Source organism: Phyllostomus discolor, chromosome 11, assembly GCF_004126475.2.
Source record: "Phyllostomus discolor isolate MPI-MPIP mPhyDis1 chromosome 11, mPhyDis1.pri.v3, whole genome shotgun sequence".
In the NCBI taxonomy this organism is placed as follows: domain Eukaryota; kingdom Metazoa; phylum Chordata; class Mammalia; order Chiroptera; family Phyllostomidae; genus Phyllostomus; species Phyllostomus discolor.
The window spans coordinates 94,934,642-94,959,171 of record NC_040913.2 but is presented as its reverse complement, the minus strand read 5'-3'; the positions used below and the strand labels follow the sequence as shown (position 1 = coordinate 94,959,171).

General features: G+C 64.5%; 1 protein-coding gene across 1 annotated transcript in view; it reads left to right on the top strand.

Moving 5' to 3' along the window:
• The first annotated feature begins 279 nt into the window (after positions 1-279).
• DLGAP2 (DLG associated protein 2) overlaps positions 280-24,530 on the top strand; it is a 152,828-nt gene continuing 128,577 nt past the window's right edge. The window contains exons 1-5 of the mRNA XM_036011117.1: positions 280-561; positions 1,992-2,079; positions 3,433-3,629; positions 13,229-13,283; positions 24,196-24,379. Of these exons, the coding sequence (XP_035867010.1) occupies positions 280-561; positions 1,992-2,079; positions 3,433-3,629; positions 13,229-13,283; positions 24,196-24,379 (806 nt within the window). The remainder of the gene's footprint in view (positions 562-1,991; positions 2,080-3,432; positions 3,630-13,228; positions 13,284-24,195; positions 24,380-24,530) is intronic.

The window sequence follows — 24,530 nt, the reverse complement described above, 5'->3', positions numbered from 1 at the left end:
CGTGGGTGCCGTTTGCTGATGGGACCTTGGGCTGCCCCCACCTGGGGGGCCGGTGGTTTAGTTTGGGGGGCAAATCCTGAGCACATGCTCCAATTCACCGTGGGATGAGAGTGTTCTCCTCACTCGTGGGGACTGCTCCGTCGCCCACACGGGGCCACTCCCCCCCGGGGGACCCCAGGGTGAGGGTCCCGGGAGCCGCTGGTTGCGTCTTCATCAGTCAATCAGTGCACAGCCTCACTCCGTGTGCGCGTGCGAAAACCCCCTCGTTTGATGCGCGCGATGCGTTCAGGGCCGCTGAGCGCCGGCTGGCCGCGCTGCAGCTGCCTCCGAGCGGAGCCACGCTCGGGCACGTCACTGCCCCGAGAAGCGTGGCCGGCAGGGGGCCATCCCAAACGTCGCTCGCACATGCGCAAACTGCCGAGAACAGGACTTGGAAAGAGGCCGGCTTTCCGCGTGGAGCTGAACCCGGGCAGCCCAGCAGGGGACCTGCGTGTGGGGTCAGGCGTGTACCACTCCGCGCACGGCTCCGATGCGCAAACTGAGGCGGGGTCTCTGCAGCAGGTGGGCGCTCACACGCCCTGAGACGGAGGACCCGTCGCGCTCGCCCCCACTTCCTGCCCCAGCATTCCTGGGCGTGGCCTGGGTCTGGGGGGGCGGGGGGGGGGACTGTTGATCGCCCCTCCCCTCGGCCTCTGCTGACCTCTGCTGACCTCTGCCTCTCTGGGGAACCCTGAGCATCTCTGTGCAACCGATTGGTCTCTTTCTCGTCCTCTTGTGCTGCTCTCTAAGAATCCTTTCAGGCGCTGACTGGGCTTGGGGAGGGGGGAGGCCCGGGGGCTTCCCTAACTCACCGGCTGCCCCGAGGTCAGGCCTGGCCCAGCGCTGCTGCCTAGGGAAAACCCTCGGCCCCTCCAGAGGGGTTGTGGAGACTCCCGGCCCCAACCCCATCCTGCAGCTGTGCCCCAGGAGCACACCTGGTCCGGCCTCCCTGTCCTCTGCCCCCCCAGGACCCTCCCTGCCCTGGAGGCCCCGTGGCCTCTGCACTTCTCTCCTAGCCCGGCCCGAGCCCCAAAGCCCTGCTCGTTCCCCCAGATCGTGGTCAGGGCCCTGTGTCCACGTGTCCACGGAGCCGTCCCCGCGTCTGCAGACGCTGCCTTGACCTCCCCAGTCGCTGCTGTCACACCCCCAGTGCCACCTCCTTCTCCGGTGCACTGCTGCTGAGAACCACTCCCCTGCAGCGGGAGGGACGGACAGGAGATACTCAGTGAGCTCCGGCAGCGGCACAGACGCGGCAGAGGGGGTCCCGCCGGCCCCGAGCTCCCTGTGGACCCTGCGCGGGAAGTCTCCTCCCTCGGTGGCTGGTCCGCCAGTGTCACTCTGCTCTGCGTCTCGTCAGCGAGGAGGCGGGTGACAGAGGGAAGGGCCGGTGTGCTGGGGTTGTCCTGTCTCCTGCAACTCCCCGGCTGTGGTCCTCTGGGGACGCGAACATGGGGCAGGAGCCCCGCTCTGCCCGGAGGCGCCCCCCCAAGGCCGTGCGAAGGCATCGCGTTGCTTGTGTCGTTCTCATCCCTCAAGATGCCGGACACTTCGGTGTCACATTGTCACTGTGAGGCAGCTCACGCCCTCGGGAAGGACGCAGCTCGTCGGGCAGGGGAGCTCAGGTCACCGCTCGCCCCCTCTGAGGCTCCGGCTGCTGCCAGCTTCCCAGTGCGAGGCTGTGCCCCCCAGGAAACGCCGCTGTCACGATTCGTCTTCTCCCTTCGTGACACCTCCCCTGAGCCCGTCCCGGCCGTGTCTCTGTCACGGGGACTCGAGGAAGGACGGCTGGCCTCCCCGTCTCTCTCCTGTCCCCCCACACTCGGCAGGGGGTGGCCCTGGCTCCGGGGAGCTGTGTGGACAGCTAGGTCACAGTCTTTGCTGGGGACATGTCATTGCAGCTGCCATGCTTTCTCTTCCTCAGCTGCTGACACCGCATTTTCATGTCCCGTTAGACTCCCGCCTTCTCCAGGGAGCTCCTCACCAGAGGACACGCCGACACTGGCCCTTGTGAAGTTGGGGGCCGCCAGCACTGGGGCCCGGGTGGGCGCTTCACCTGGGAAGGGCACTGTGGCAGCCAGTGGGTCTGGGGACAGGGCCCCTTCCACCCCACTGAGAGCCTCAGGGGCTGCCCGGGGGACTCGCCCAGCGTGGATCCGGGCGTGTCCATGGAGGACAGGCAGGGGCCTCCTCCCAGCAGGGCACACCGGCCGTGTGCAGTGACCTGCCAGCTGGGGACCCGCCCTGCCCTGTGCTCTAGACACTTGGCCAGCCCTCCGTCTTGCACAGCACGGTGACAACGCCTCTTGGAGAGAAGTAACTCATTTGCACAGTAATAACATCTGCACCTAATGCGGAGCCGTGAGGGGCCCTTCACATCCAATTAGGGTTTCTCCTCCTGTTTCGTGAGCAGCGCCGACCATACCACGTGGCCCACCGCCACCGGTTACTATGGAAACACCTGTAATCAAAGTGCACGGAGCGGCTCACACTCGACCGTGTGCACTCGAGGCGCTTTCTCCCCGTTCGAACCTGCGCCTGCTGACCTTCGGACTGGGTTTCACGCCCTCCTTCTGGTCACGCCCGCTTCTGGAGGAAGCGGCAGGCGGCAGGAGCTTGCCGAGAGTGAGTGTGCGGGTTGTGTCTCGCAGGGCCGTGCAGTGTGCGTGTCTGCGTGTGTCTGCGTGTGTCTGTGTGTGTCTGCGTCTGTGTGTCTGCACGTGTCTCTGTGTGTGTGTCTGTGTCTGCGTGTCTGCACGTGTCTCTGTGTGTGTGTCTGTGTCTGCGTGTCTGCACGTGTCTGTGCATGTCTGTGGCCGTCCCTGTATGTCGGTCCCTTCCGGTTCCCTTCTCCCGCAGCCGGAGCCCGTCGGCTTGAAAGCGGTTACTTGGTGCCGTCACGCTGGGGAGAAGGTGTAGGGCCCGGACAAAATTCCTCCTTTCTGGTGTGAGTTAGGACTCGTCTCACCACATGTGTCGACTTGACTGGAATCAGTAAAACATCGAGCTGTCTTCACGTGAGCCTCTGCTCCCGGTGGAGAGACCGCGTGGCCGTCCATCGACAGCCGGCGCCCTGGCAGAGGACAGAAGCACCGTGGTCCCTGTGCACGCATGGGCCGTGTTCCGCTCTGCAGCTGATGCCGCGGACGGGGCTGTTCTGCTGCCCACCCGACCTTCCGGGAGGGGTGGTGGGTCCCTGCTCCGTTCGTCGGGCGGGTGGTGGGCTGTGGGCAGGAGCCCTCGTGCAGCCGCCCGCCCGTGCCAACCCGGACGCCTCTGTCTGTGACCTGAGACTGGCCCTCACGTCCCCCGGTGTCAGTGACTCTCACCACACTCGACGGTCTCATATTGCTCAAAGTGCACGTTGTACCCAAGTGCTGTTCATTGTCTTCTCAGCCGCTAGTTACGGTGCTGAGCCCGATGCAGAGCAGCTTACGGGGCGCACGCCGACGCCGGCTGCAGGCTCTGGGCGCTGCGGCGAGCGGGAAAACCTCGGACGAGAGGCTGTCGGCGCCGAGAGCCGGCGACCGGGTTTCACCCGCTGCCGCCTGCTGGTCTCCGAGCGCCTCCTGCCCGTGAAGCCTCCTTATGCTGTCGGTTGTTTCTCTGAGATCTTTCTTGCATCACGTGCCGCACCACAGGTTTCCAAAACCTTTGTTCTCGGAGCCGATTTGTTCCTGTTTTCAACAGGGCGGTCCGCTCTGGACCGGTGTCCTGACTTTCCTGGTCCAGTCGCTTCCCGATGACCTCTGACACTGAGGGTGGGACCCCGGGTGGCCATCTCACCGTGTGACCTGGGCCCCGCTCGCTCCCACGGGACGTCTCCAGGGCCCCGGGACGCAGGCGTGTCACTTAGGGACACACGTTTAGACGTAAGAGCGGCATCTGGACGGGGCCGCCGGACGGGCCGCCCTCTCCCGCACAGGAGCAGGCTTTGGAGTTCATCCCCAGAGGGGCCGGCCAAACGATGGGAGGGGCAGTCGAGCAGACGCACCAACCGGGAGTCCCGTCAAAAGCCGGATCAACTCCATGAGCACAGGGAGCAACGTTTTCCACCAGAGGCAGAACCCAGGAGTTGATGATGTGTGGTGTGCAAATCGGCAAAACGTTTGGGTGGCCGTTGGGGCCGAGGGTCTGTGCGTCCGTGACCCAGTCGCCCCAGCCTTAGAGCCCGCCCGCGGGGCCGCCGGGAGGGAGCAGCATGTACGCAGAGCTGCCGGCAGCGGGGAAACCAGGGGGAACCCAAGTGCCAGGCGGCGGGGGACTGGCAGGGCCCACGGTGGGTGTTCGGGGTGGAGTTCCGTCCGGCCGAGAGGGGAGGTCTGGCCGTGGCCCGTGCCGGAGCCCAAGGAGCCGCCTGCCTGTCTGGCCGTGACGCAAACACCCCGTTTGGAGGGACGGCCGCACAGCCCTGCGCTCGCCGGTCGCTAGAAACCACGCCTGCTTCCCAGCTCGTGGATCTCATCAGAACCCACGTTTGCCCACCGCATTCGTGCGAACGAGAACCAGGCGATCGCCCTACTTCCCAGGAAGCAGGGGGAGAGTGCACAGGTGGCGCCGAGTGACAGGGGGTCACACCGGCGCGCGGGCAGAGACTGGGGCGGGAAGGCAAGAGTTCAGGATGTGGGGCGGAGCACGCTGCCCTTCCCACCTCGGCGAGCATCCGTGTAGCCCGGCTGGAGCTCCGGAGTGCCACGCATGGGGCGTGCTGCCTGCCGCCACGGCTCAAGGACATGGTGGCGGTGGGGATGGAGGGGGGCAGCTCCCAGCACGATGCTGCAGACGAGTCTGTCCAAACCCCCGTGTTCCCGCCCATCCCCCTCGTCCCGGGGAGGGGGCGGCGGGGATGTCTGGCACTCACACACGGTGACCAAAAGGGGCCGTGGATTTCATGGTTTATCGAAGTGTCCGACTACGGCCTCTTTTTTTTTTAAGCCACAGTCAGTTTTCTCCAGGTGCAGCCTCGACCAGTCATTAGCTCCTGCGACTGCCCTCCTGTGACTCGGGCCCTCTGCCCCGTCCTCTGCAGAGCTGGCCTCTGGTCACACACAGGGCATCCGCCAGGCTCCACGAGGGGTCCCGGCCTCGATTCAGGGTGTTTCATTGTTTCTATCGGGTCGCACACTGTGAGGCCGGGGCCCCTATTCTGAGGTGTTTTCCACGGCGTGCGTGGCGTTACCCACCAGGTCCAGACCCCGAGGCACATCGCCGCCCTCGATGGATTTAACTGTCGCCCAGGGCCATGTTTTCTGTGCACATTTGTGTCTTCCCCTGAGGGAGGTTGTTGGCCCTTCTTAAAGATCACCTGCTTCTGCTCCGGCTGGTGTAGCTCAGTGGATTGAGTGCAGGCCTGCAAACCAAATGGTTACCAGTTCGATTCCCAGTCAGGGCACACGCCTGGGTTGTGGCCAGGTCCCCAGCAGGGGGCAAGTGAGAGGCAACCACACACTGATGTGTCTCTCCCTCTCTTTCTCCCTCCCTCCCCTTCTCTTTAAAAATAAATGAATAAAATCTTTTAAAAAATAAAGTCATCTTTTCCCCATTTCTGTTTGTTCCCTGTCCTAGGCCTTTCCCTGGTCTGAGGCTCGGCCGTAGCTGCCCGCGTCCCAGTGGCCACCAGTGACCGCCCTCGGCCCGCGCCCTCGGCCCGCGCCCTCGGCCAGCATGGGGACCGCTCAGGTAGGCCGTCTTCTCCTGCTCCCTTCCGTGGTCCAGTGGTCACTGTGCCAGGGGAGCCGGTGGCCGCAGGGTGAGGCGTGGCAGCGAGCACCTGGGGTGGCTTCTGTGGGTGGAGGGGTCGCCTGTTGGTGGTTGTGACTCGGGTTGTGGGCTGGGACCTCGGGAACCTGGGGGTCAGTGTCCCAGGTGGTGGCCGCTGCCCAGGCTGGGGACCGAATCGACCCAGCGTCCTGGACGAGCCCCCTGGCAGCACTCTGAGGGTCTCACCGCGTGCCTCAAAGGGCTCCCCTGCGGGACCTGCTCTGAGTGTGCCCCCGTGTGCAGGTGGGGGCACCCCACAGGCTGGCCCGTGCCCTCGGCCGGTGCCCCGGCGCCCGCCCCTGTCTGCCTCGTAACCGAGTCAGCGCCTGGACGTTAGAGTTCCAAGCGGGACAGAGCGGGACAGACACACACGGCGGAGCGGGTCTGGACGGGGCTTCCCCTGAGCTCCAGCCGGGACGCGTCCGCCCTCCAGACCCCCCTGGAAAGGCGTCTCCCGCGCCACCCCTGGGGGGCCGGGTCTGTGCGCCAGTCCTGGGGAGACCGGCACCTCACCTGTCCCCCCGGCTCCCGGGACCCCCACTTTGAGACGTCCCCTTGGGCCAGTGCTGGCACGTCGGCGCTCGAACCCAGGACCCACGTGCGGGTGCCGACGGCGGATCGGGAAGTGCGGCCTCACGGTGCTTCGAGGGTCCTCGTTTTGTTTGGGGGGGGGTGTTCCCTCGGTCCGTCTTCTGCTCACCCTCAGCGGAGGCTGTGTCTTCGTGGAATAATCGTCCTCCTCGGAGCCTCTAGCAGCGAACCTTCCCCACACACGTGCACGCCGCCTGCACGGCTAATTACCGTGTCGTGGGTTTCGTGACCAAAGGTTCCCTAACCACTTACATACCGACTTAAAAAGTGTTCGGGCATTTAATTTAATTCCCTGATTTCACACAGTGGGTTTTCTTAGGCTCGGAGCTCTGAGGTTACTGACAGACACAGGCAAGAACACCGCAGCGATCACGGCCCTGGTAACACCCTGCTGTCGTGAGATACTGTGAAACGCTCCACTTGTATGACCCACGTAAAGAATGAAGGGGGCTAACGGGGTGAGCACGTGGAACAGAGTGCGTTCCTGCATTACTGATTACCCACGAATCGCTGTGTTATCGTCCCTGCGGACAACCGTAAACCGACCTCTGTCTCCCCCCCCTCCCCCCACCGTCATCTCTTTCTCCCTCTGCGTTCTCCAGTTTTGTGCATTGTCATGGTTCTGGAGTTTTCACTTCTGCGACCTTTCCAGCATTCGGATTTCAGGGACGGTGCACGCCCCGCGGGACTGGGGGCGGCGCCTGGTCCGGTCGGGCCACTTCCATCGACCCCGCGGTTCGGTTCAGACAGGAGCCACCGCCGCTTGGCCGGCCCCCTCTGGAGAGCTGGGCTCTGGGTTTTGTGCGGCCGGAGCCTCGGCCCCTGTTCTCATGCGGTTCCAGAATCCTGGAGAGTCCGGGAGTGGGGCGTCCTCTCAGGCACAGGTTTGCGGGCCCTGTGTCTGTGGCACACCGACCTGCTCTGTGTGCCTGTTCCCTTAAAACGTCCTTGGTAAACAGGACGGCCGTTTAGAGGCTCGTCTCCTAGGAGATGGGACTGGCTCTTCCTTTCGGAGATTTGGCCACTCCGTCATCCTGGAACAAACCTTGTGACAGTTGCCACCTGCTGGACTGCTGAGTGCAAGTGGCCCTCGGAGTCCGGCTTCCTCGGGGTCTGCCTGTTGCACCCAGACTTCCAGTCACTTTTTGCTTTTGAAGGTAACCCAAAAAACATAACCACACTTTCTGAACAGATTAGTGCTTCCCAGAGCAGCGACATCTTCCCACCTGCCTGTCGTTTCTATGTGTGAAAACCAATAACAAGTAGTTGCCTAGTTATATTCTTCTTGGCGTTTCAATTGCATCCTTCCGAAGACACTTTGTGTGACGTCCTCTCTGCTTTGAGAAAACGGTGGTTGCTTGTCTGTCTGGGCAGCCCCTGTCGGCACGTGGAGGAAGATGAGCGAGGAAGCTTCTAACCGTGCTCCAGGCTGGGGGTTCCATTTTGCATCGTGTTTGTGTTTTCATTTGTAACCCCTGACCCTGCCGGGCTGTCAGCACACGTGTCCGGGACTCGGGCTTATTGTCCTTCCTCGGGGACATGAATCCAGGCTGCCAGCGCCCCCGGGCATGGGGAGCGCCCCCGAGGAGAACCCTCTCGGAGACCCAGCCGCGGCGCGAGTTAACTTCCCAGCGGACACAGCCGATCGCCCGCGGCTGCCCGTGGCCTCTGTCCACTCCCGCCCGTGATCCGTGTGCTGGACCCACTCTCGTGTCCTGTGTGTCAGCAGCACAGGGTCCCGGGGCCGCCCATGAGGGAGGGGCGTCTAGAACCCTGCTCGGCGGGGGCACTGGCAGACGCCGCGTGTCGGGGGAGGAGCTGCTGCCCGCCCACGCCGGCGGGGTCTTCCCTCCCAGGGCCTCCCAGCGGGTCTGGGGGCTCGCCGCACAGCGCTTCGCGGACCGGGTGGCTGACATGCGTGTCCGGCGCGCCGGTCACCTGTCAGTCCCGCAGACTCGCTGCCCGCCCCACAGCCCTGGAGGCCGGACGGCCCCGGCCGAGGCATCAGCAGGGTGGGCTCCGGCCCCCGCTTGTACGGGCTGGGCCGTCTTTGCTCAGTCCCTGATGTCTCTCGGCCCCTGCGCCCACCTGTCTGTGCCCAGGCCCCCCCTTTCTACTGGGACGGCCGCCAGCACTGGCAGAGCCCCCCCTCCCCCCGTACACACGGTCTCATTTTGACGCGACCACCTCTGTGAAGGCCGAGCCTCCAGACAAGGTCTCGAGCTCCGGGGCTGCGGTTCGGACGTCAGCGGCGGGGGCGCCTCCGGCCCACAGGGCCCGGGCCGAGTGTTCTCTCTTCTTCCCTGTGAGGCCTCCGCTCCCCGGGACGGGCTTCCCCGCCGCACACGCGTGTCCTGCACGCCCAGCGCCAGATGCCGCGCTGTGGCCTGGCCCGGACTCCGGAGGGGTTTGCGGGATGTGCGTGGCCGGGGGCGGGCCCGGGCGGCCAGGGGCAGGATGCGTGCGGCACAGTGAGGGGCCGCCAGGACGGTCTCAGCCAGGGAGGGTCGCACAGCGTCTGTCGGCTGAGCGCCGCGGAGGTCGCGGGAGAGCACTGGGGCCGGGGAGGAAGGCCGGGCTCCGCGTGCTCGGGGACGGAGAGGCAGCCGCGGAGCGAGGACACGGTGGCTGTTGGTGGTCGAGGTTTCATCCAGGAACACGAGGACGGGCTTTGAAAATTAGTTTCCAGCCCTTGAAAACCAGCTGACGGGTCTGTGCCATCAGCAGCCAGAGAAGGAGGAAGAAGCCTCCGGGTCCTGTGGACAGCTGCGGGAAAAGCGTCTGGCAAGTCCGGCGTCTCGTCAGGCAGGGCTGGAGCTCTCCCGCAGTCTGACGCGGAGCAGGCCGCCCGGCCCGCGGCGGCGTGGACGAGCCGGAGATGCGGGTGTCCACGCACGGCCGGCCTGCAGGCTCCGTGGGCCGGGCAGGGCTTGCTGCTGCTCCGCTCCGGCCCACCTTCCGTGAAGCTGAGTTGAGGGTCCTTCCGTAGGAACGGGAGCGTTGGTCAGTCTTCTCGGCCGTGACCCGTTTGTGACGGGATGACGCCTGGGACTGCGGGTGTGTGCTGGCCCGTCCCGTGCGAGCCGTCCCTGTGCAGCCGGCGGGCACGCGTGGCTCCCTGCCCACGCTCAGACCTGGGGCGTGCGGCTTCCTCTGGGGGACCTGGCAGGGTCGCAGGTCAGGCTCCCCGACGAGTGGTCCCCCCCATGTCAGCATCCCCAGAGCCCCCAGGGGACCTCGGGGCCACTCCGGCCGCTGTGCGTGCTGTGGGCTGGGGCCAGTGCACGGCGACACGTGCCCCCCCACCACCACCGTGGCATCAGACCAGCAGCATGCTATGATGTGGCGAGCTCCATGCTCCATGCTGTGAACAGTCCGTTTCTCCCCACCCCCAGGGGAGCCCCCGACCTGTCCCTGTCCCCACAGCCTCGCCTTCTCCAGGACGTCCCGGGGCTGGACCCACACGGCGTGTGGCCTTTCCAGACGGGCTCCTTCACTCGGTCACACGCGTGTCAGGTTCCTCCACGTCTCTTCCCGGCTCCAGAGCTGCTCTGTTTTCAGAGCCGACACCGTCCCGCTGTCTGGAGGGACCGCGGTTTGTCTGTCTGGCACCCACTGACGGGCGTCTGGTTGTGTCCGAGCTGTGGCCGCTCTGGGCGGAGCTGCTGTGCACACCCGTGTGCGGGTCTCTGTGTGGACGTGGTTCTCACCTCATTTCACTGCAAGGCCTGTCTGCTGGGCCCTACGGTAAGACGAGGGTTAGTTTGTGAGAACCGCCAGCGGCCTTCCCAGCCGGCTGCCCATCTGCGCTCCCGCCGGGACCGGGTGTGAGTCCTGCCGCTCCTCGTCCTCCCTCCCAGGGTGTGGTCAGTGCTGGGTGTCGGTCGTCCCAATGGGGGTGTCGTGGCCTCACTGTGGTTTTCGTTTGTGTTTCCCTGGTGACGCATGAGGCTGGACACCTTCAGGTGCTCCCGTCTTCTTTGGTGGAGCGTCTGGCACCGTCTTTGGCCCATTTTTTAAATGGAACTAGTTGCTTTCTCTTTATTGTTGAGGTTTAAGAGTCCTTCGTCAGATGTGTGTTTTGTAAATAATCCCTTCCTTGTCTTGTCTTCCCCTCCTCTTGACGTCGCCGTTTGCGGAGTTGAGAGTTTCAATTTTGACGGAGTCTGGCCGACCGATGTCTTTCGTGGGTCATGTGTTTGGTCGTGTACCTGAGACGTCATCGCCACACCAAGGCCGTGTGGGTTTCTCGTGGCCACGTGTCACCTGACAGGGTGATACAGTGTTTTGTGGTTTTCCCTGCGGTCTGTGACCTGAGTGTGCGATTCGAGTTTTTGCACGTCGTCCCGGCACCTAGCGTTGAAGGGACTGCCCTTCCCCCAAGGGGCTACCTTTGCTCCGTGGCCAGTGACCGTGGACCGCATGTATGTGGGTGCGTGTCCGGGGTCCCCAGTCTGCTCGCCGATCTGTCCAGCTGTCCTGCTGCACCCCGGCTCCATAGCCGGGGTTTAAATCGGTGCCTCTGCCTCATCCTCACCTGCTGGTGCTGTGGCCCTCTGTGACCGGAGCGGGGGGCTGGGGTGGTGTCCAGCTCCCTGCCCAGAGCTGCTGTTCCCGGGGTGGCCGGGCATGCCTTCTGAGTAGGGGGTCCAGACCGTGAGTCTGCAGACACGTCTGCACTGGGACGAGGAAGCCGCAGAGACATCGGGGGGAGACACTTTCCTTCCAAACGGCTGTCTTGCTCCTTTTAAAGATTCTTGGCACGTTTCAGTTCTGCCTCCTCACGGTTGTAAGAGCGATTGTGCCGACGCACCATGCATTACCGCATGAGTCAGTTTCCATTCCGTGTAATCTGCACACATGTGATCCGCACACATGTGATCCGCACACGTCTGTACTCAGAAAAGGGAAGTGGCTCGAAGAGGCTTCGGCAGACGGCAGGGTCAGCCCCTGGCCCCCTGCCCGCCCTGCTGCTCAGAGGCCCCCTCTGCCCGTCCTCAGCCTGCCCCCCCAGTCCCGCCCCCCCGCGTCCCCTCAGCCCCCAGCACCCTGGGGCCCGCACACTCAGCTCAGCCGCACCCGGAGTTGGGACCAGTCAGCAGCCGACAAGAGGGGCGCACCACAGGGAGCTCACGGGCCCTGGCCTCTCTCCTGTCACACACACGTGTCACTCATCATCAACTGCTTCCTCAGAACACCAGCCCGGATCAGTTCCCAGCGTCTTCGCCGCCTTCCTGGCTCTGCTTCCGACGGTCGGCCCCGGGGCCTTCTGCTCTGGGGACGTGGGCCTCCTCCCGGCGGCCCACCCTGTGCCCACTGTCTGGCAGCCCAGGCGCCAGGCTGGGACCCTGCCAGCCGGTCTGAGCACCGCCCCCCCACCCTCCAAAAGGCCCCCTACTGCAGCCTCAGGTGTCTTGTCGGTGACACCGCCGTCTCCGCCTCAGCACCGGGAAGGGGGCGGGCCCTCCTGGAGGCGTGGGCTCTGCTCCTCGAGTGTCTGAGAGAGTTTCCTCTCCCTGGCAGCTGGCGCCGGGGGCCACGTGTGCTCTCAGAGCGCCCGCAGCAGGGCTCCCGGACCTCTCAGCTCAGCGCCCCGTCCTGTGGTCACGTCGGAAACCCTGTTGGAGCCGGAATTTCCACGGGAGCGCGTGGAGGCCGGTTGTCGGGTCCAGGTGGTGCTGGCTGCCCGGCGGCCGACGGGAGCAGACGTCCCGCCCCTCGGGCACGGGACTCCGTGTTCGTGTGGCCCCGTGTGCCCTTCGGTCTGTGGGTGTTTTCCTCGGACCCTCACTGGTCGCCCAGAGTAACCCGGGGCGGCAAAGGAACGCTAAGTCCCCCCTGCCCCCCCCCACCTCTGTGGTTTTCATCTGCTTCCTGGGATATTTCCTTGAATTCATTTCCAACTCTTTGTTCTGTTAAGTTCTGTTCCCCTGTTTGTGATTCCCCAAAGCTTTCTTCTTTATCAGTTTTCCTTTTATAACCAAAACATCCTCTTCCTGAGCTGTGGGTGAAATACCGGCTCTTTCTGAAACAGTGTCATCATTTATTTCAGAATGTTTTCCTTCCCTGTCGGGTGTCCGTTTCTTCTCCTCTTGTCCTCCCGCCTGTTGGCCTGGGTGTCTGTCCCCGTGGGGCCCCTCTGACTGCGGCCGTCCCCAGCGGGGAGTCTCCACTACACGCGTGACATTGGAAACACACAGGCAGTGTCTGCGGCGAACCAGTGGGGGCTCGGCGCGGGGACCCGCCCCACAGGGCTGAGCCGGGAGGCCTCTGGGGGCGAGGTTTTCTCTCGGTCATGTGTGTTTCTCACAGACGAGGACCCGCTCCGGCCTGGGGGGTGGGGCAGGGCGGGTGGAGGCCAGCTCTCCGGTTTCTGGAAGGAGCGGGGGTCGGTCGGAGGCCGTGCTGGTCAGTGTGAAGCTGGTCAGCGTGCAGCTGGGCGGTCGCCTCCGGCCCAGGGCCGGGGGAACTCGGGCTCAGGGTTGCCCCAGTGGAGGAGGCAGCGGTTGGTTAGTGACGAGGACAGAAGCACACCCACCGTGCCTCTCGCACTCAGCCCGGGCCCATGGTCACTACACTCTGTCTCCCGAGGCCGTCACAGCCACCCGTGGGCCCATTTGCCAGGGGGTGTCCCTGCCATGCTGGCCCGCAAGGCTCCCGGGGGACCAGGGCAGAGCTCTCGTGCCATCAGCCGCGCACCTGGCCGACCGCCGACAGGGGATGCACGTCGCAGGGTTTTCGGTTCGCGCTGGGGCTGCCGGGGGTCCTGGCTCGCGGGCGTGGAGACGTGGGGGTGCGCGCCGGGCCCGGGCGTAACCACCTGTGTTTTGTGTTGGTGCAGGTCCTGCCCGGCATCCTGCAGAAGCACTGCTGCCTCTCCCCCGACAGGAACACAGGTGAGCACGCCGCCCCTCCCCCGAGTCCTGCGAGAGCAGGCGCTGCGGCCCGGGGCGCGGGCGGCTGGGTCGTCCAGCGCTGGTTCTGTGCCGGTCGCGCGTCCCCGGGGCCAGCGAGCGAGGCTGGTCCACTCGACAGCGAGTGCGGGCTGAGCTCGGAGACCCGAGTTCATCGGACAAAGGCCGCTGGTTCGCGTGGTTGTCGTCTTGGGTTTATTTAAAGGGAAACTGATTGTCTCATGAGGTCAAATACCTTCGTTTCAAAGCTGTTTTTCTGTCGTGGTCGATCATCCTGATTTGTTAGGGGAAAGGGCCTTCACTGGCCAGCCGGAGCGCACTGGGTGTCTGTGGCCCCCCCAGGTTCCCCTGCGGTCAGGACAGGGACGCAATGTCGCGTCGCAAACCCTCAGGATCTCAGTGAGGCTTGGCAGCGTCCTGAGTTGGGGCTGGGCCAGCGTCACCTGTCACCACAGGTCACCACAGGTCACTGCATGCGGCCGGAGGCTGTCACTGATGGTTGGCTGCGGTTTCTACTGTGTTCAAGGGGACTCGGTGGAGGGGGCAAAAGTAAAAAACCAAAATGGAGAAACAGGGAACTTTGTCTTAAGAGGAACCAGTCTGGCGCCTGCGGCCTGTGGGCCGGCGCCTTCACTCCACCCCCCCCCGTGGGGTTTCCACCCGAGAAACAGTGAGTCCCAGGGAGAGCTGGAGTGTGTGTCTCCTTCTGCAGCGGTCATTCCGGGACCCGGGGGTCTGGGCGCCAGGACCCCCCGGTGGGGTCAGATGGAGGGGACTGACCGGCTTCTCGCGGTGCCCCCGGCCGTCAGGAGCTGAGGCGTCGTGGGCTCCTCCGTGGCCGTCGGGAGGGGCTGGTCGGGGTTTTCTCCACCTTCCCCGCCGGCGCCTTCGCCCCGGGCCCGGCTGCCGCGGTGGCGGTTTGTGCTGCATCTTCCGCCACGCGGCACGGAGGTTTGCGGGAGGTGACGTCCTCCGTGCTTCTAACTCACGAAGGTGGACGGAGGACACCCTGACATCACTGTTTCAGAAAGTCCGTAGAACGGTTCCTTCGCCGGTTATTTCTCGGCCGTGACTGTCAGCACATTCGCTGCTGGCAGGGAAGTTTGCTCAGAGCTGCTCCCGTTTCTGAGCCTCTTCCTATTTCCCGAAAGTTTCGGTCGGTGCCGGAAAGAAACGAACAGCGCACAGGCAAGTAAACAAAGACCCCTTGGACTGCGCCCGTCGCCCATGGGTGCCAGGAGGGAGAGCGTGGTTCGCAGGGAGAGCGAGCCTTCCGGCCTTTCGGCTGAGTCACCGCTCCGAGTCTGCCGAGCACCCGAAATAATGACACAGTTAATTAGACGTTACGTGCTGTTCTCTGGGAACCTGAGTGGAGTTTAAATATTGAAATGAGTCCCTCTCTATTTTTAGACGGTTTCTTTTGTAAGAAGTTCCAAGTTAACGGGAAATATTGACAAATGGAGACACTTTATTTGCTGTTCACAAGGATGCGGGCGCTCACCTTCTGGGACCGGGTGCGCCGCCTCCGCCGAGACCTGCCCGCCCAGGACATGTGTGGGCAGTGTCCCCAAACACGCTTTACGTTTGGGGTGTCTCACTTGACGTCAGCTGTCGGGGGGGGGGGCCGAGGCTGGGACATGAGGGGCGGAAAAGGGAAGACGTTGAGTCAAACGTGCGGAGGGAAGGTTGGGCTGGGTTGCAGCTGTGAGAAGTGCAAGTTGGCCCAGAAAGGAGGGGCTGGGAATCCCAGTTTCTACCACACAAGCTCGTCTGACGCACCCAGGGCCGCCCGGTCACCTGGGACACCAGGGGCAGTTTCTCCAGACGCAGTCGCGGTGGGTGGGGCTCCCTCGTTCGGGGGCGGGCGGGCTCTGGTGGGCGTGAGGGGCGTCTGGTTTCACCTCGCTGGTGTTGTAGGGACTGCACGTCGTGCATGTTCCACCGCAATTTCAAAAATCAGCTTGGGCTGGGGGCAAATCGTGGCTTCTGTTCGGTTGCTCATTCGATTTCCGATGTTTTAACCCGAGGCACTCGGCGCGCTCGCACCTCGCAGCTGCTCCTCTGGGGAGGGACCCGTTTCCAGGGCGGGGGGGTCATCGTCGTTGCGGGGTGAACGCACAGGGCAGACGCGGCGTGGGGGTCAGATGGGGCCCCTTCCCCTCGGCCAGCGTGGTGGCGACCCTTCCCTTGCTCCCCCCGCCGCTGGGGAGAGCGACGACTTTGGGGGGCGCACGCAGAGCGGGTGCACTGCGGGGCGACGCTGCGGGCTGCCGTGGTGCTGCCGGTCTCCCAGGAAATCCCTGCGCTGGGCAGGGAGTCCTCCTCCACGCATGTCTGCCGTGCAGGAGGAACACAGCCCGGGAGCCGTCCACACAGACACGGCACAAATGTGCACGCTTGCGCACGCATACACACACACACACACACACGCACGTGCACACGCCTCTCCGCTCCGAGACACTCAGCCCCGACCCCGAGCTCCCCCTGTGCTTGTCGGACGTGGGGCCTGCACGTGCCTCTGGCTGCCCCCTCCCTGGGGGGCCGCTGGGGACCCACAGGTGGGTGAGGGGGGACGTGGGGGCCCCGTGCAGGAGGACTTGCAGCGGGGACTTGGGGATGGGCGTCAGGGTCTCTGGTGAACCCAGCACCAGCCTCCTGGGATGGCTGCTGGGGTGGCACCCCAGTCCCTCCTGCTCCACACCCACCCCTGAGAGGTTCCTTGACAGGCCAGGGCACCTGGTCTCCGTGGAAACTGGCTCCGTGGCACCTGAACCGGCTGCGGCCAGGCCGGGTGGGGACACCGGACGCTGGGCACCCGCAGCCCTGAACGGGCCTCGTGCCGCGTGGCTTAGACCCATTTTTAGGGCGGGGGGCCTTCTCCGCAAGCACGCCACCGTGGCGGGCTCTTTTCTGGACCAACGTTGGCTGGCAGGCTGTTTGGGTGGCGCTCCTCTCTAGGCCTCAGAGATCTCGTCGGTGGTTTTCCTCTGGGGAGTCGGTGGGTGGGGACCTGGGGTCGTGGGTGCGGACGCCACGCGCGCAAGCGGCGTGTCTCGAGACCCGAGTGCGTTCCCGCGTCACCAGGGCTGCCGGCACGCCGGAGACACCTCCCGTGAACTGGACGCAGGCGACGGCTGTCACTGCCCGGGGACGGGAGGTGAGCCGCGGGGAAGCGGGAGCCGCTCGGCCTCGGCGGCCCGCCAGCCAGTCCCAGCTATCAGCGGCGTCCCTCGGAAAGGTCTCGTTTGGGAGAAGGAGGCTGAGGCAGGTGAGCCCCATGAACCCCCTCGCGTGGGCTGCGCCCCGGCCGGGGTCCCACGTCTGCGCTGGCCTCCTCCCAGCGTCTGTCTCCGTCTGTCGGGAAGCAGCCACTCGGCCGCTCAGGGCGACTGGGCTTTCCAGGAAGGAGCTGGTTCTGCCGCGACGCGGCGGGACGGTGGCACCCGTGCACATTGCGGTGGCCGCGAAATAGCGAGCCCGCCGGCGGGCGAGGCGTGCGGGGCTGTTTGAGTTTTTCAGATGGGCTCTGTCTCCCCCGACGGTGAGAGCGGAGCAACTGTGAACTGATTTGCACGTGAAAACGAGGGTGGAGAGATTTTAAGTGTTTCCCTGTATCCCGTGGGGCTCGTGTCTACATGTTTGCAAACACAGCACGAGACAGTCGCCGCGTGCCCGTGAACTTCTGACTCTCTTGGGTTCCAACCGTGACAGGGGCTCCCTGAGCCTGGGGACAGCGGTGGTGGAGGGCCCCGTGGGCGGTGCCTGCTGGCCGCTGTGGGGCCGCTGGGCATGACTCGGGCCCACCACCGGCCACACCTCGCGGCTGTGAGCTGGACCACGGGACCTGGTTCCCTGCTGCACGTCAGTGGCATTCACTTTGGGGGCCAGGGGCCGTGGTCTGGGGTCGTCTCCATGGCAGCAGGTCGTTTGCAGGTCAATCCCAAACACTCATCATTCAGCTCCATGTGCAGGGTTCGAATGGAGTGTTTGCCACAGGGCGCTCGGGTTTGAAGCACCTGCAGAGGTCCCGCGGACGCCTCTGTCATGTGTGGCCGTCGGGAATACGGTTTGGGACCCCGCAGGGGGTTAGAGCAGCGAGGGGTGCAGTCACAGCTCAGCGGGCAGAGCTGGAGGTGTGGGGGCGGCTCCCACCCAGGCTGGGTTCCAAACGGCCGAGGGACCGGTGCGGAGGGAGCGGGGCAGCTGCGCCGGCCAGTGCCAGCCCCAAGTCCCTTCGGAGCTTTTACCTTCAGGAGGAGCGGGCACAGGGGAGTCAGTGAGGACGGTCACGCTCCTCGCCACGGAGCCGCCCAGAGGAGAAATGGCTGCCAGGAGCCGGCGGTGAAGTGTAGCCGGCGGGGGGGGGGGGGGCGCCCGGGGAGGCGAAGCCCCTTCCCTGATTTCACACCGGCCTTGCCTGGGACTCGGCAGACGAGGCGGCGTCACCGGGTGTCAGTTTAAGCTCCGGCGGTGAGCGGACTGGCCCGCGGTGTGTCCGTGTGAACTCGGCCGCCCGGAGACGCGCTGCGAGGCAGCGGAGGAGGCGGACCCTGAGGTGCGTGGCAGGCGGCGGCTGAACACTCCACTGCGCCTCAGGGCAGGTTTCCCCGCGAGGCCGCGCCCGCGGGCGAGGGTCGCCGCTCCAGCCCCTGGCTGTGCCGGCTCGCCTTCCGGTCGGACGCAGGGCCGGGCGGCGAGGCGGGGACTCGGAATCCCCGTGGGACAGACCGCAGCGGGGCGCCGGGGCTGCCGGGCAAGCGTGGGCGAGGGTGCCACGTGGGTGTGCGGCTGCAAAGGGGTTCGGTTATGCGGCAGACATGCGCACACGCCAGGTGCGCCGCACGGTAGCGCGCCGCGGTCCCAGCGAGGTGTCCGTTCTCCGAGGGACCCAGGTTCTCCGAGGCGGTCTCTCTTACCCAGACGCAGAGGTTATTTGTCATTTCCTTCTTTCCCCAAGCGTCGAGGTCGTGCAGACAGGATGCTGTGTGTCAGGACTGACACCCCGAGAACACAGAGGCGGCGCTGGGTGGAAGGGGGCGGGGGGCAAAGCCTTGAGCCCCCGAGGTGCCTGGTCCGGGCCCCGGATCTCAGCACCCGTGCGGTCAGGGCCGCCGGGGTGAGCAGGCCGCGCGCTCGGCCCTGGCCCCCTCTCCGCGCTGCCAGCGGAGAGAGAGGAACCACCGCGGCCTCCTGCACCGGCTTCATTAGGAACAGTCGTGCTGTGCAATTACTGCCAGGAAATTACTGCCCCGACGGGAGGCTCCGGATCAATAGTTTTAAGGCTGAAACCGCAAGATCCCCTGTGGCCCATTGGTGACCGCGGGGGCCACCTCCAGCCTGGGTGGCCCCTGTGCCAAGTGAGAGCACGTGACCCCGGTGGGATGGGGCCCCGCTGGGGAGAGTGGCTTCTGCCGGGTGAGGGGAGGGAGGGGACGCCCGTTTGCTGAGGTTCATGGCTTCCTGCCCATTGAACGGGCCGCGCAGCAGTTCTGTGGCTCACGGCCAAACGTTCTAGAAGCTTCTCTGCGGCGATGCTGCCCGACCCACCCAGCATTGATCGGCTAGATTCAGCCCCACGCCGGCTCTGCCGCCGTCCCCTGCCGACACCGAGGGAGGCCTCGGCAGACACGCTGCTCTGGGGACTCCGGCGCGTGACCTGCCCGGCGTCGGCTGGGTCGTTGGTCTGGGGCGGGGGGGCTTCTGAACGGGCCTGGACGGGGCATTGCATGGGGCCTCGGGGCTCATCCAGGGGTCAGCGTTCCTGGGGAGGGGGAGACGTTGGCGCCAGGCGTGGGGCGGAGCTGTCCCCACTGGGCGTCCCCCGCCGGGGCACCGGGCAGGGCCAGCAGACGGGCCGCCCACCAAGCCCAGACGGCACCACTGAGCAAACAGCGGTGGGATTTACCCTGCGCTAGGGGAGAGGAGGGGCTGGTGGTTCCGGGCGACGTCTGTCAGTGTGGGGCAGGGTCCCCTGGGCTGCCGGCCGCCCTGCGCCCTGCGGGTGCTCAGCCGCACCGGCTCCCTGCCCCCTCTGTGTCCCGGCCCTCACAGTGCCCCCCGACGCTGTCACATGTCCCTAGAGCTGCAGAGCGAGACAGGGCCGAGTGTGGGGACGGCAAGGTGCACGGGGACTCGCCAAGGCCACAAGGGCGGGTCAGTTCAGTGCACTTTTGTGGGCCCCCCACAGGCCCGGGACGGCCCCCCTGCCCATCAGTGGTTCCCTTGCGTGTCGGACACCTCCCCAGGCACGGCTGGGCTTGTCCTGGCGGGGAAGTCACAGCACGCAGGGGCCATGTGAGGTTCCCAGGGGTGGCAGCTGCACGTGGGCCTGAGCCCCTTTCCCAGTGGCCACGGGCGGGTCACTCAGGAGGCTCTGTCCCTGTTCCGTGGGTGACAGCAGAGGTGGTCCTGCAGGAAGCGCTGAGCAGCAGCGCCACCTGGTGGGCATGAGTGGCAGAGCAGCGGGAGGCTCTGTACCTGGGGCGGGGATTGGGGGGGGCTGCTGCTCCAGCCACCCTGGGTCCCCTGAGCCTCCCTTCCCCAGGGAGGGTGTCACTGCCTTTAGGACAAGTTGTGGGCAGGTAGTGCCTTTCCGTTTCAGAGTGTAAGCACTCGTCTGGCACTTTGGATGCTTACTGCCCTCAAGAACCTCGTCCCAGCCAGCACCAGTGGTCTTGAGGGACCCCGGGTGGCAGGGCGCCCCCACTGCCCATGGCGCCACGTGCACTGCGTGCACGTGGCGTGCCCACGTTCTCGTAGACGCGTGCACCTTGAACAGCCTCGACCTTATGGGAAATTTGAAAGAAGAAATTCACCTCAACACCCCGGCCTTGTTGTGGTTACAGATACTCGTTCATCCAAATGTCTTTGTTTACCCTGGTGGCGGAGAGGGCAGAGTCCCCCGGCAACTAAGTTGTCGTGGAAACCGGTGGGACTCAGTGGAGAAACCTGGCCACTGGGTCGTCGTGATGGGTGGTCGTGTCCGCGGGCTGCGTCTTCTCCAGAACCTCCCCACGCACACCCCCCTGGCACCTCACGAGCTGATAATCTGCAAACAGCCTTTTCATAGGGTATTTTGTTCCTGATCCTGAGGGGTCAGCCCGAGGATTAAAAGTGTTGCGTTGCAGGTGGCAACATTGTTGCTGGGTGGAGGGGACAGCGGATGCGGGTGGGAGGCAGACACGGAGGCAGTGCTGCCGCGGGCACGCCCGCAGCCGGGTGGGGGCAGAGGTGCTGGAGGAGAGGGAATGCGGTTGCCTCCTAAACCTGCCAAACACAACACAACGTGGAGGCCAGGTTCTCAGGAGGTAGGAGAGTCACTTGGAGAACAAACTCACAGAAGTGAGTGGAGCAGGTTAGAGGTTTCCGTGAGAGGCTCCGGCAGCGCAGTGTCTTGGGCCGGCCGCGTGGGCAGGGAGGGAGAGCCAGGGAGCCGCCAGCCGGACTCCCCTCCTCACGCCGGCTTCCCTCGCACGCGGGCTTTGCCGTAGCTTGTGTGTGTGTGTGTGTGTGTGTGTGTGCGGAACTCCCACGCAGGTGGGTGACAGGGCTCTCCACTGTCCACGTCAGGCACCCCATGGGACTGCCCTTAACACGCGGCACGCAGGGGCTGCTTCTATCGTCTTCGCTGGAACTTTCCAGAAGAAGCTGTGTTCAGACAGGAGAGCCTGTGGCTGGTGACCCCGTGCCGTCCTCCCCCCACCCCACACACCATCTCCAAATCTTGGCTGATTTCAGGCTGTCTCGGTGCCCAGAGGTTTCCCACTCACCCGTCTAGCATTACCAAAGAAGCCTGCAGACAGCAGTTGTCTTGTTTTGAGGGAGAGGAGACCCGTTACCTTTACACAGGATTTTAAATAACATTTTCTAGAATGAAATTGTAATACAGTCCCATGTAGATCTGGGAACAAAACATCCTTCAAAGGCAGAAACTGGTCCGTGGCCCTGGGGTTGGCGATTTGTCTGGGAAAGGTGGTTCCCATGATTCCGTCTGGCTGATTGTCTGATTATTTTTCATTCTTTGTGGGGTTTTGGGGCGTGTGTGTATTTTGTTCTGCCTTCTCACTGGGCTTCACTGTCTGTCTGTTTGTGGCCGGTTGGGCCTTGTGAGCTGGGCTTTGTGGGGCCGAGGGACAGGGTGTGTTTGGCCCCAAGCTTCTTCCTCGGGGGTGTTCCTCGGACCCCCGGCAGACGCTCCCTGTGTCTTGGTGCTTTGAGCAGACTCTCCGAGGGTTTTCCTCTCAAACGATGCTCTTGGTGGAGTGAAAACATGTGGAGAAGATGCTGTTTGGGGCCATGCAGCTGGGCAGAGGGCTGGCTGGGCCTCGGGGTGTCCAGAGCACCCTGGGTGGGCACCGCAGGGTGCAATGGTTGCGCCAGGCCAGAGACCCCAGTCCTCTGGCTCACAGTCGCATGAACTGAGTTTCACGTTGGCTGTTCAGTCCCTGAGTGCCGGGGGTTTCCCGGATGTCACCTTAAATGTGGCAGCAAATGGAGCTCTTCACCTGCAGGAGAAATCACAGCTACAACCTGCCCCCAAACGCCCAGAGACAGAGGGAAGTCTCCGCCCCAGCAGCCTCGGTGTCCAGGGGCCGAGAGTCACAGGCGCGCCACAGCCCACTCTCAGGCACACAGTCACTTTACAAACGGGCGTGGCCCGTGCCCTGAAGGAGGCGTTAGAACATTGTGAGCTAATACCTGGAGAAACTGGTAAAATCCAGAGTTTGTTTCCCTGTTCCCATCGACATGTTTTTACAGCCTGTTCTTCCAGATCCTCTCTGCCTCCCTCCTGGCTGGGGGGCGTGCCTCCCGGGGTGTCGGCATGCTGGGCACCGGGAGACGCCCCGGGTTCCCTGTGTGTTTTCCGAGGGACGGGGAGGAGGGTCTGCAGACCTGCAGGCCTCGTGGGGGAGGTGCGTCCCCACCACCTGCCCTGCTCATGCCCCAAGGTGCCAAATCTTGGTGACCACGCAGCAAACAGCAGCCCTGCTGCCCGCCCGCTGGCCACCCTGGCCGCCTCGTGCTGACCACTCTGCAGTGCTTTGCCCAAAGGTTGGCGTGTGCTGTTGCCTTGGAAACACAGCCAGCAGACAGCCAGGACGAAGCCCGGTCCATCGGGTGTTTGGCCCGTGCTCGGTCCCCACCAGGTGACCCTCAGCGTCTCCGCTCGGCCTTGGAAGTTGGCCGTGCTCCCCACAAGCTGGGTTCCATCTGCAAACAACTCCGCTGCTGATCCCTTCGTTTCACGGCGGTGACTCTGTGCGCTGGCTTCCGGGATCTGGTAAGGGAAGGGTAAGTGGGTCTTCGCCGAGTCTGAGGCGCTGGAGTCCCACTCGCCTGCGGTTCTACGAGTTCCGTGCGCCGTGCACGCAGTGCGCGTCAGAGGAGTTGACGCCCGGCCAGGCGGCCCTGCGGGCGGTCGGAGCGCCGTGGTCCCTGCACGGCTGCTGGAGCCACAGCTTTCACACGCGGGCGGCGCGCCCCCTGCCGGCGAGAGCGAGAACCTCCGGAGGTCCGGGGCTGCTCTGTCCGGCAGGGGGCGCGCTGCCCCTCGCGGGGCTCCTGGCGGACTCATCGGCTCACTTTCCTACAAAAGAGTATTTTCTCTCCCTCAGTGTTCCCGCCTACTCGTGCCCTTTGGTATTCAGACTAACAAGTAGGTACCAAATCACCCTCAAATGCATAATAAACTTTTATGGCTGTGTGTATTTGAAAATATTACAGGTTTCAGCGTCAGGGGCGCTGCGAAACCTGAAAGCATCCGCACGAGTCCGCTGGCAAAGCGCGGTTCCTCATGCTTCCCTCCAGAGCTTTGGCCAGCGTGCAGCCCGAAATGCTTTTATTGCCTGCCTAACCCAGTTTCCTCCGCGATTCATTTTGCGCAAAGGACAAGAAATGCGATTTCTTCTTAATTTAAGATTTCTTTGCCAATGCAACAGATCGCGGAGAAACCCCTTGCGCTGGGGCGGTGGACGCACAATAGGATGTACCGGTGATGTATTACAGGATGGTGCACCTGAACCCGGGGTGATTTTGTTAACCAGTGTCACCCCAGTAAATTCGGTGAAACAAAGGACTTCCTTGCACATCGGCCGGTTTTCAGCCCCGACTGGTCTCCTCGCTCTGCGGCGCTCAGCAGGAGGCCTCACGCCACGCTCCGGGGGCCACGCCCACCCCTCCTCCCTGGACCCTTAGGCTCCGTCCCCTCATTCCAGCCATCACACAGTGCGGGGGGGCGGGGGGGGGCCTGGGGGGTGGACCCAGCGTCAGCCCCACCCTCCTGGGTGCTGGGCTGGACGGCTGGGCTCCCAGGGACCCCCGGAGGGGCACAGCCTTCCCAGGGCACTGATGTCACCGCCCCTCCCCTGCGTCCCCCAGGCTCGTCCCCTGGAGCCGCCTCTGGAGCTTGTGTGTCTCTGAGCATCCGAACACCCACTGCCCTGTGGGTCCCACCTCTGCCTGGTGCCGCTTGCCTCCTCTGCTCCGGCGGGGGTCCTGCTGCCGGCCACAGGGCCCTCTGTTCACACCCTGCCCCCAGTTGTTGCGATGGTCGTCACCAGAAGATTTTTCACTTCAATCCTCCCTGGAGGGTGTGTTATTGGTTTGAGAGAGAGGAAGGGGGAGGGAGAGGGACACACACACATTGATCGGTTGCTTCCCATACCCGCCCCCACCGGGGATCAAACCTGCAGCCTCTTGGTATAGCGAGGGCGCTCCAACCCCCACTGAGCCCCGTGCCAGGGCTCTTCCCTTTGTTAACCACCTTCCTGGTGAAGTCCCAGGCACCTGCTCCCCGAGGCTGTGCCCACGCCCTCGCCGACCTCTCAGGATGCTCATAGTTTCACGCAGCCGCAGCCAAGGAGGGGGTTCTCTGAACATGGACGCCGGACACCAGGTCAGGCGGCTGACCGGTCCTTTTCCGTGTTTGCTTTGGCCAAGGGCTCCCCCGGCACCGTGGCTGACCAGCCTCTGTGGTTGGCTGTGAGGTCCCACGGCCCAGACCTCCAGCTCCGACGCCCGGCCCAGCTGGTGCCACTGCCCTCCCAGGACGTGCTGCTGCAGTGGACGTTGTGTGGCCAGTAAGGGCCGCCCTGCCTGCCTCTCCCACCGACGCAGAGCGGCGCCCGGCACGGGGCACGGTGGGCGGGTCGCAGGAGGCCGGCGTCCTGGACTGGACATCACCGCGGACCCAGCGGGTCCCCAGCCGATGCTGGCAGGTGTCTGGGGGGC